Genomic DNA, 11,803 nt, shown 5'->3' with positions numbered 1-11,803 from the left:
CCTGTGACATAACTCTAGTCTGTCAAGATTAGAACGAGCAAATGGTAAAGAAAGAGATTTTCCTCTTTAAGGATACTTTATAGCTCTATTCTAATGATACCCAGTCTGTACAGGTGTAAGTTATACTTCTGAGGTATGTCACATATGTTAGAGTGCCTTCAGATGTAGTAGAATATGTATAATCACTATAATATAGAGCTTTGATTCTTTTCACAAACCAAGTCCTTTTTCTAGTATCACAATTTTTTCTTGTGCTTTCGTCCATTAGAGTACCAGCATATTCACTTCATTACATTAGCGTCATATGTTTATGTATAATCATTATAAATGTGGCCGGGCACTGCAGCCTGGGCGACAGAGTGAGGTTCTGTCTCAAAAAAAAATCATTATAAATGCTTATTTTTAAGACCATATATATCAAAAAGAAATAAAAAAAACTGAGTGCAGTGGCTCATGGCTGTAGTCCCAGGGCTTTGGGAGGGTGAGGCAGGAGGATCACATGAGTCCAGGAGTTTGAGACCAGCCTTGGCAACATAGCAACACCCCATCTCTACAAAAATAAAGAAATTAGATGTGGTGGCCTGCATCTGTAGTCCAGCTACTTGGGAGACTGAGACCAGTAGATAACTTGAGCCCAGGAGTTCAAGGCTATGATTGTGCCACTGCACTCCAGCCTGGGCCACAGAGGAAGACTCAGACTCAAAAGAAGAAGAAGAACACAGAAGAAAAGCAGAAACAAGAAGAAGAAGATACAGATGTAACTTTATGATGTAAAAAATTTAAATAAGATTGTATTCAACTCTGTAAGTATTATACCAGTCATATAAACTCAAATAGTTGATTTGGTGTCTCAATTGAAATATCACCTGGGGAGCTTATACCATCCTCAGTTATTTGTGCAGCAGACTATTACTATGCTTGCTATGGTCTAGTTATGAAATCAGTGTGACATTATCTCTGCCCTCAAGTATCCACAGTGAGTATTTAGGGTACCTCAACGAATTGATTTTTGACTATTTTTTTTTTTCCTTTTTGAGACGGAGTCTCACTCTGTCACCTAGGCTAGAGTGCAGTGACATGATCTCTGCTCACTACAACCTCCACCTCCTGGGTTCAAGTGATTCTTCTGCCTCAGCCTCTCAAGTAGCTGGGATTACAGGCACCCGCCACCACGCCTGGCTAATTTTTGTATTTTTAGTAGAGACGGGGTTTCACCATGTTGGCCAGGCTGGTCTTGAACTCCTGACCTCAAGTGAGCTGCCCACCTCAGCCTCCTAAAGTACTGGGATTACAGGTGTGAGCAACTGCGCCTGGCTGATTGTTGACTAATGTTTGATAATAGTCATTAATAGCTCCCTGTTGGTGTCTAAAGGTGAAAATGCTTCTACTGATTTATATAGTATATACATACATATGAAGTATTTCCTTGATTCCACAAGAAATTTAAGGCAGCTATAGGAACTATACAATAAAACAAAAACTAAGAAATCAGTATCAAGGTAATTTACAATTTTTTTTTTCTTTTTTTAGACAAGGTCTTGTTCTGTCACCCAGGCTGGAGCTGGAGTGCAGCAGGTAATTGTGGCTTGCTGCAGCCTCGAACTCCTGGGCTCATCAGATCCTCCCACCTCAGCCTCCTGAGTAGCTGAGACTACAGGCGCATGCCACCACACCCTGCAGATTTTTGTATTTTTTGGAGACAGGGTTTCACCATGTTGCCCAGGCTGGTCTTCAACTCCTGGGCTCAAGCAGTCCTCCTGCCTCGGCCCCCCAAAGTGCTGGGATTATAGGCATGAGCCACCACTCCCGGTCAATTTACAAATTAAGACTAGAACTGGACCAACGGGAAAGATCAGAAGGTAGATATGCAGCCCCTGAGGACTCGCATGACTAGCAAAGGCTGACTTATTTGGTCAGAGAGTCATGGCTTACCCTCATAGTCTGTTATTCTTGCTCTCTTGATAGCTTTCATTCTGGTCATCTACTCCTGATCATGATTAGTGTCCCATTATTTTATTATTTCCCCTTTTTCTTCAGCATCTTCCCTTGAATGTATACAATTATTATCAGTTGAGTTAGGATGAGGGCAAGGGGAGTCTTCTGTGGGTTTTGGCTTTTTTGAAAGCTTGTTTGTACATCAAAACTTGATTTTAGGAAATTCTTGTAGAGATTAAAAGGCTGAAAAATTGATACAGTTTCTACAGGGAACCTTCTAGTAAGTAAAACTGCTCTACACGTCCCCAAGTGGCTGAAAATTGGTTCTGGGTAGGGGGGAGGGAGGAAAAGGTAAAAAAAAAAACTTAGATATTACAAGCGTTTGGCTCTCCAAAGCTCAACCTTGCCTGACATATATATATATGTGTGTATATATATATATATATGTGTATATATATGTGTGTGTGTATATATATATATGTGTATATATGTGTATATATATGTGTGTATATATATATATGTGTGTGTATATATATATATATATATATATTTTTTTTTTTTTTTTTAAGAGATGGAGTCTTGCTCTGTCACCCAGGCTGCAGTGCGGTGGCGCAAGCTCCGCTCACTGCAACCTCCACCTCCCAGGTTCAAGCAATTCTCCTGCCTCAGCCTCCCGAGTAGCTGGGACTACAGGTGCCTGCTACCACGCCCGGCTAATTTTTGTTTGTTTGTTTGTTTGTTTTTGAGACGGAGTCTCGTTCTGTCGCCCAGGCTGGAGTGCAGTGGCGCGATCTCTGCTCACTGCAAGCTCCGCCTCCCGGGTTCGCGCCATTCTCCTGCCTCAGCCTCCCGAGGAGCTGACGGCCGGCTAATTTCTTTTATATTAGTAGAGACAGGGTTTCACCGTTTTGCCTAGGCTGGTCTCGAACTCCTAAGATCATGCAATCCGCCCGCCTCGGCCTCCCAAAGTACTAGGGTTACAGCCGTGAGCCACCGCGCCCAGCCAACTCCTTAATATTTAATTTCATGACGGAGGGTGCAAAACAATTAGGGGGAACATATCTACAAAGACTCTTGAGGGAGTGATAATCAAAAAAGATTGAAACACTGCTCTACATTTTATAAAAATTTGTCAATATGTATTACTGTATTAGGGTTCTCTAGAGGGACAGAACTAATAGGATAGCTATATATATAAAGGGGAGTTTATTGAGGAGTATTGACTCACACGATCACAAGGTGAGGTCCCACAATAGGCCGTCTGCAAGCTGAGAAGCAAGGAAGCCAGTCGGAGTTCCAAAGCTGAAGAACTAGGAGTCCAATGTTTGAGGGCAGGAAGCATCCAGCACAGGAGAAAGATGAAGGCTGGAAGACTTAGTCTAGTCCCTCCACGTTCCCTGCCTGCTGTTATCCTAGACGTGCTGGCAGCTGACTAGATGGTGCTCACCCGGATAGAGGGTGGGTTTGCCTCTTCCAGCCCACTGACTCAAATGTTAATTTCCTGTGGCAACACCCTCACAGACACACCCAGGTTCAACACTTTGCATCCTTCAATCCAATCAAGTTGACACTCAATATTAACCATCAAAATTACGTATTATGATTCACAAATGAGAAAACAATTAGTTAAAATGTGGTGGGAGAAGTAGAAACCTTGGTTTATTCCAGACTGATTTTCAATTCTACATTTTGATTTTTATTTTTTATTTTTGAGACGGAGTCTCACTCTGTCAACCAGGCTGGAGTGCAGTGGCATGATCTCGGCTCACCAAAACCTCCACCTCCCTGGTTCAAACGATTCTCCTGCCCCAGCCTCCCGAGTAGCTGGGATTACAGGTGCGTGCCACCACACCCGGCTAATTTTTAATAGAGATGGGGTTTCACCATGTTTGCCAGGCTGGTCTCGAACTCCTGACCTCAGGTAATCCACCCGCCTTGGCCTCCCAAAGTGTGGATTCTACATTTAACCACTTAATAATGAATTGAGCTTTCCCTTCATCTTGTAAAAATGGTTATAAATTGGCACTGCACTCATCAAATTCTTCAGGTTTCATATCTTATTTCAAAATTCCTTTTGCATACAGTTTTGTTGTTGTTGTTCTGAGACAGGGTCTCTGTCACCCAGGCTGGAGTGCAGTGGCACAATCTCGGCTTACTGCAACCTCTGCCTCCCAGGTTCACAAACAATTCTTGTGCTTCAGCCTCCCAAGTAGCTGGGATTACAGGCATGCACCACCACGTCCAGCTAATTTTTGTATTTTTAGTAGAAACGTGGTTTCACCATGTTAGCCAGGCTGGTGTCGAACCCCTGACCTCAGGTGATCCGCCCGCCTTGGCCTTCCAGAGTGCTGGGATTACAGGCATGAGCCACCACGCTCGGCCCAGAGTTTTAAAATTTTACTTTTTCTACTTTAGCTCACATTTGAGGTGGTAAAAGTTAATCTTGAGGTCCCTTTCTCCTACAGGGCTGGGGAAAAATTTCCAAGTGAGAGTCAAAAAGTCCTTTTCAGATACATCCAGACAAGGTTTGGTTAGAAATAAAATTACTTGGGCTCTCTGGTGGATGGGTTCCAGGCAAACAACTTCGCCCGACAGCAGAAGCCCTGCACTGCGTTGTGCCTGCCGCACCTCGTGCGCCTTCTGCAGCCGGCCAACCACCAACACCGCAGCGCGCCCACCCGCACGCGGGGGCGGGGCGGGCAGGCAGAGGCGCAGGCGCGGTGCCTCACAGCCCGCTTCCGGCCTCACACCTGCCAAGCATCACACCTGCCAAGCATCACACCTGCGATGCCTGCACGAGCTGGGTGCGGTCCGCGCAGCTGCAGTAAGGGGATGACCCGGCGTCTGTTAGTCGGTGGTTCATCTCCTTCGTGCCTCGACGAGCTTTAACGCCACTTTCCTCCATTCTCTTTCTTCACCTCTTGAGTGAGTGGCCATGAGCTGGGCTGCAAGAGTCCTGGGGAGCAGCCAGAGAGCGGGCGCCGCGGGAGCGAATTGTTTTTGCCCAAGGATGGTTCTGTGTCTCCGCCTGGCGGCGTGTGACCTGCTCAGGCGCGGGTGGCCCTTCACCCCTGTGAGTGTGGCCAGAAGTACCTCTCACCTGGACCTGCGGACCCCGGGCGCAGTCCTGGAGCTGAGAACTGGAGGTTGGGGGAAAAGTAGGGTGAAGGGGAGAGAAAAGGGGGTCAGCTGCGGGACGGAGTGCCGTCCCAGCTGTAGTTTCATGTTTGCTGGAGCAACCCCTGTTCCTTTTCTCTCTCTCTCTTAATTCCTCTTAACTGTACTCACGCTTCCTTCTCCTTCCCCTGGTCCGCTTCATGGATGCTGAGCTGCCTGGCCAGAACCTACCCAGCTTCTTTGCTGGTCAGATTTGTCAGTCTTTTGTGTGTCTGCAGCACCTCCTTCCACACGTGGGCCCAGGAGTTCTCTATACGCGCTCTCACCTCAGGTCTTGGAATTCCAAGCCATTTCCAATTCCAGGTCTTGGAAATGGCTGTGCAATTTCTCTTCACTGTTAGGTTTCCAAGATGGCAACTGTCAAGAGTGAACTTATTAAGAATTTCGCGGAAGAGGAGGCCATTCATCACAATAAGATCTCCATTGTAGGAACTGGATCGGTTGGTGTGGCTTGTGCTATCAGCATCCTATTAAAAGTAAGTTGTGTGCTCTGCATCACACGGTTCACCTCCGCTGGAGGCGAGGCCACAGCGTATGGTTGTGCAGGTTGTGTCCAGTTCAAGGTGGTGAGTGGGGATCCAGTACGAGGGGCATCAGAGGAAAAGGTGCCCTTTTTTTAGTTGTTCCACCCAGAGGGCGCTCCTTTTTAAAAATTGTGTGATGATATCATGTGGGTTAGAAGCATCTCTGTGAAAGTATGTTGACATTTCACTTTCACATAATGACAATATGAGGTACCCCTTTTAAGTGATTTGGAAACTCAGCTCAAAAAACAAACTGGAGAAACAGGCGGCAGAAAAGAGTATACAAGCATGTCAGCGATGGTAGGCAGCCTACGAGTACAATATACAATAATCTTTTTTCTTTTAAATATCTCTCTCCCATTTTCTAGTCTATATATCTTTATTTCCCTTCGTTCCTTATTCATGTTAGGTTAGTTTTAGTGTTTAGCTGTTCTTAGTATTGATACAGCTGATAAAGTTTTATGGCTATAGACAGAGACCAAAAAAGATTCTGACCCCTTTCTAAGAATATTACCCTGATATGAACTTTATTACCATAAAGTTTTAATAAATCATAAGATACTTTGAGCTATACTTTTATTAATGAAATATCTGTAAAATGTTTTAAGCCATCTTTTATATAACCTTTAATCCTGGCATGATTCATTGGATTTAAAGGATTGCCTCTGGTTTTCATATCTAGATGACATAGCGACCTTATGGCACTGAGGATAGCAGCCACAGCCAACTGCTGCTCCTGCCAGCCATACAAATTCCCCATGATTCATTTTGTCCTACCTATTGTAATGCCTTTATCAGCAGTGTCCTCATTGCTAATGAAGAATACACACACGTGAAAACCAACACATCTGTGACTCATTGATTGTTTGATGGGGCCTCCACGTATTGCCCAGGCTGCTCTCAAACTCCTGGCCTCAAGCAGGAGGTCTCGGCTTCCTAAAGTGCTGAAATAACAGATGTGAGCCACCTGCCTTAGCCCAACACATTTTTTTTAACATCAGTAATAATGATAACAATATGTTTATATGCATTATCCAATATTACAACCCTGAAAAGTAAATATTAGACCTACTTTTTAGAGGAGAAAAAAGGAATAGACTATCTCTAATTGCATGAATAGATAAGTATACAGGTTATATATATAGAAAAGCTTGAAATAAAAGATTTATTTATCACCTCTGCTTTGAAGGGCCATTCGGGGAGGGACTGAGCCATATCCCTGGAACTCCTACCTCTGGCAGCTGCTACTTGGCTTTGGTTGCAGGAGTGGAGGGAATTTTGGGGCTTCTGATGGGAGGTTCCAAGGCCCAGGATAGGGCAGTGCCATGGGGCTGCACCTGTTTCATGGCCCTATCCATGATGGGAGGTCCTAGACAGATCTCAGGTGGAGGTGGTGGATAGGAGTACAGAAGGGCAGGAGTGCATTCCATTGCAACTGGTGATGGGAGGCACAGGCCTCACTGGGCATGTAAGAGTATCTGTAGGCTCCACTGGGGGCTTACCTCTGGAGGCTTAAAATGCCACCCGTAGCACCCATTGTCCAAACTCAGTGATGCTCCCTGCTGTAAAGGTATGAAGCAGAGCCTTCCCAGTCACCTCCTGCTTCTAGAACTTGAATTCTAGTATGTTGCTAACTATGGCATTTGTATATCTTAGGAAATAGGGTACACAATCCCCCTATAAAGCCTCAGGTTAAGGCTCACTTTAATCTTTCCCTGTCCTGGCCCTAGACACTGCAACTTCTGTCATTCAAGGAGGTGGTGATAGCCTAAAAACTCCTTGCTGATAAGGAATTCTCAACATGAATTGTTCAGGAATTTATTGTCAGGAATTTATGGTATGAACTTAGTAGAGAAAGAGTAATGTCTTTAAAAATTACTGAGTTTTACCATAATACATAAACTTTAATTAGTGTAATGCGAGATCCACTTTGTTTCTTTTAGTGTTGTATCCCGAATCTAGAATAGTGCCTCCTGCAATTGACTTAGTAGTTGGATGAAAGAATTGCTAAAAGATGCCCATTAAAATGGAAAATGCACTGGATTGTGAATATAAAGATGGGATATTCTGTTTACTTTCATTTTTATAAATAAGGAAAGAGAGTCCAGAGAGATTGTTAGGATATATTTTTATAGACTTTATTTTTTGGAATAGTTTTAGATTTACAGAAAAATTGAAAAGATAACAGTTTATACCCCACATTATACCTTAGTATGGTGTGATGGTTAATATTGAGTGTCAACTTGATTGGATTGAAGGATGCAGGGTATTGTTCCTGGGTGTGTCTGTGAGGGTGTTGCTAAAGGAGATTAATATTTGAGTCCGAGGACTGAGAGAGGCAAACCCACCCTCAGTCTGGGTGAGCACCATCTAATCAGCTGCCAGCACATCTAGGATAAAAGCAGGCAGAGGAATGTGGAAGGACTAGACTGGCTAAGTCTTCCAGGCTTCATCCGTCTTTCGTGCTGGTTGCTTCCTGCCCTCAAACATCAGGCTCCAAGTTCTTCAGCTTTTGAACTCTGAGACCTACACCAGTGGTTTGCCGGGGGCTCTCGGGCCTTTGGCTACAGACTGAAGGCTGCACTGTTGGCTTCCCTACTTTTGAGGTTTTGGGACTTGGACTGGCTTCCTTGCTCCTCAGCTTGCAAATGGCCTGTTGTGGGACTTCACATTGTTATCATGTGGGTCAATACTCCTTAGTAAACTCCCTTTCATATCGACATCTATCCTGCTAGTCCTGTCCCTCTAGAGAACTCTAATACATATTGTATACCTTAGTGTGGTACATTTGTCACGATGAAAGAATGGATATTGACATATCACCTTTAACTAAAGTCCACACTTTCCTCAGATTTCTTTAGTTTTTACTTATGTCCTTTTCCTGTTCCATGATCCCATCCAGGATGATACCACATGACATTTAGTCACTGTATCTGCTTGGGCTCCTCTAGGCTATGACAGTTTCTTTAGATTTTTCTTGTTTTTGATGACTGAGCATTTCGAGGAGTACTAGTCAGGTATTTTGTAGAACACTTTTCTGTTGGAATTTGGTGGGTTTTTTTTAACGGTGAGACCGAGGTTTTGGGTTTTGGGGAGGAAGACATAGGAATAAAGTGCCACTTTTGATCACATCATATCCAGGCTACATACTGTCATGATTTATCAGTGTTGATGTTGACCTCAGTTACCCGGCTGAGACTGTGTTTATCAGGTTTCTCTACCGTAAAGTTACTATTTTTCCCCTTTCCATACTGGTCTCTTTGGAAGAAAGTCCCTATATGCAGCCCACGCTTATGGGGTGGAGAATTATTTATTTTTATTTTTATTTTATTTTTTGAGACGGAGTCTGGCTCTGTCGCCCAGGCTGGAGTGCAGTGGCGCAATCTCGGCTCACTGCAAGCTCCGCCTCCCGGGTTCACGCCATTCTCCTGCCTCAGCCTCTCTGAGTAGCTGGGACTACAGGCGCCCGCCACCACGCCCGGCTAATTTTTTTGTATTTTTAGTAGAGACGGGGTTTCACCGTGGTCTCAATCTGCTGACCTCGTGATCCGCCCGCCTCGGCCTCCCAAAGTGCTGGGATTACAAGCGTGAGCCACCGCGCCCGGCCAAGAATTATTTTAATTCTTCTGCGTGGGAGATTTATCCTTCCTCCCCTATTTATTAATTAATTCAATCATTTGTTAATATCAGTATGCACTCATGGATCGTATTTTATACTTTGGGTTATAATCTAATACTTCCTTTTGAATTTGTTCCAGCTAGGGCCATTGGTCATTCTTTAAGCTGCCTGCTGTGTCCCTTTGACATACTACATCAATATAGGGTTTTGTTAGGTTTTGAATGCTTCCTTATTCTTTGTCATTTTAAGAGGTTTCAGGTTCTTCATCTTATATATTTTCTGCACCACTCCTAGAATCAGCCTTTTTTCTCCAAGGAACGTTGGTTCCTTTTATTGGATAATGGTATTAGAAACCAAGATCTGGGGCTATTTATGTTTCTTGCTCCTGGGGTTACGATACATTTTCAAAACTGCCTTTCAAAGATAACTTTATCAATACTGTGTAATACTGCTCCATATGACTCCAATCTCTGAATAATTGGGTGTCCAAAAAGCTTTGGCATTTCATTAAGCAACAACCTGTTCCTTGTAATGCAGCTTAGACTTCTAGGTTGATCAGTTGTACAGTCTAGTTTAAAATGTAAAGCACTTGGCTTTGAATTTCCAGTAATTCAAATAGAGTAAAAAGATCCAGGCTGGATCCAGGCAGTGGCTCATGCCTGTAATCCTGCACTTTGGGAGGCCAAGGCAGGAGTATCACTTGAGCCTAGGAGTTTGAGACCAGCCTAGGCAACAAAGCAAGACCCTGTCTCTAAAATATAAATAAATGAATAAAAATTAAAAATTAACTAGGTGGCTGGGCACGGTGGCTCACACCTGTAATCCCAGCATTTTGGGAGGCCAAGGTGGGTGGATCACCTGAGGTCGGGAGTTTGAGACCAGCCTGGCTAACATGGTGAAACCCCATCTCTACTAAAAATATAAAAAATTAGCTGGGCACAGTGGCATGCATCTGTAATCCCAGCTACTTGGGAGGCTGAGGCAGGAGAATCGCTTGAACCTGGGAGGCAGAGGTTGCAGTCAGCCAAGATCGCACCATTGCACTCCAGCCTGGGCAACAAAAGCAAAACTCCGTCTCAAAAAAAAAAAAAAAAAAAATGCCAGGTGCGGTGGTACATGCTAGTAGTACTAGCTACTTGGGAGGCTGAGGCAGGAAGCTTGCTTGAGACCAAGAGATTAATGCTGCAGTGAGCCATGAATGTGCCACCGTACTCCAGCTTGGGTGACAAAGTGAGACCCTGTCTCAAAAAAAGAAAAAAGGTAAAAAGCTCTAACAATGTGAATTGGATATGTGCTTAAATTACGGATGCTTGGTTATTTCTTTTCTTTTTTTTCTGAGAGGGAGTCTCACTCTGTTGCACAGGCTGGAGTGCAATGGCCAATCTGATCTCGGCTCATGGCAACCTCCGCCTCCCGGGTTCAAGTGATTCTCCTGCCTCAGCCTCCCAAGTAGCTGGGATTACAGGCATGTGCCCCCATGCCCAGCTAATTTTTGTATTTTTAGTAGAGACAGGATTTCACGATGTTGGCCAGTCTGGTCTGGAACTCCTGACTCCAGGTGATCCGCCCACCTTGTTCTCCCAAAGTGCTGGGATTACATGCGTGAGCCACTGGGCCCAGCCTTGGTCATTTACTTCTTTTTTTTTTTTTTCTTTTTGAGACGGTATCTCGCTCTGTCGCCCAGGCTGGAGTGCAGTGGCGCGATCATGGCTCACTTCAACCTCTGCCTCCTGAGTTCAAGCGATTCTTCTGCCTCAGCTTCCCGAGTAGCTGGGACTACAGGTGCATGCCACCATGCCTGGCTAATTTTTGTATTTTTAGTAGAGACAGGGTTTCACCATATTGGCCAGGTTGGTCTCGAACTCCTGACCTCGTGATCCACCCACCTTGGCCTCCCAAAGTGCTGGGATTATAGGCGTGAGCCACCATGTCCCGCCTTGATCATTTACTTCTAAGCACTAACACAAAGGTGTTATTTTTCCTCCAAGGAAAAATTTATTATGTAATAAAGATAAAAAGAATATGTAGTTAAAAGGTAATACATTTACAAGGTTTGAAAGTAAGGCCAGGTGCAGTGGCTCAAGCCTGTAATCCCAGCACTTTGGGAAGCTGTGGCAGCCAAATCATGGGGTTAGGAGTTTGAGACCAGCCTGGCCAACATGGTGAAACCCCGTCTCTACTAAAAACACACAAAAAATTAGCCGGGCATGGTGGCAGACACCTATAATTCCAGCTACTCGGGAGGCTGAGGCAGGAGAATCGCTTGAACCTGGGAAGGTGGAGGTTGCAGTGAGCCGAGATAGTGCCACTGCACTGCAGCCTGGGCAACGAGCGAGACTCCGTCTCAAAAAAAAAAAACAAAAAAACAAAACAAAAAAACACTAGGCTGGGCATGGGCTCATGCTTGTAACTTTGGTAGGCTGAGGCAGGCGGATCACTTGAGTCCTGGACTTTGAGATCAGCCCGGGCAACATGGTGAAACCCCATCTCTACAAAAAATACAAAAATTAGCCAGATGTGGTGGCAGGTGCCTGTTGTCCCAGCTACC

The 11,803-nt window shown here is 44.6% G+C and overlaps 1 protein-coding gene across 3 annotated transcripts in view; it reads left to right on the top strand.

The window, feature by feature from the left end:
* The first annotated feature begins 4,673 nt into the window (after nt 1–4,673).
* LDHAL6A (lactate dehydrogenase A like 6A) overlaps nt 4,674–11,803 on the top strand; it is a 28,491-nt gene continuing 21,361 nt past the window's right edge. For 2 of the 3 annotated variants that reach the window (XM_058446448.1, XM_058446447.1), the window contains exons 1-2: nt 4,674–5,008; nt 5,454–5,588. In XM_058446448.1, coding sequence (XP_058302431.1) covers nt 4,871–5,008; nt 5,454–5,588 — 273 coding nt within the window. In that variant the 5' untranslated portion in view covers nt 4,674–4,870. Of the gene's footprint in view, nt 5,082–5,453; nt 5,589–11,803 lie in introns of all 3 variants that reach the window. The other variant, XM_058446449.1, reaches the window with a different exon arrangement.

Source organism: Hylobates moloch, unplaced genomic scaffold (assembly GCF_009828535.3).
Source record: "Hylobates moloch isolate HMO894 unplaced genomic scaffold, HMol_V3 SCAFFOLD_11, whole genome shotgun sequence".
Classification (NCBI taxonomy): Eukaryota; Metazoa; Chordata; class Mammalia; order Primates; family Hylobatidae; genus Hylobates; species Hylobates moloch.
This window is presented reverse-complemented; position numbering and strand designations above follow the sequence as displayed.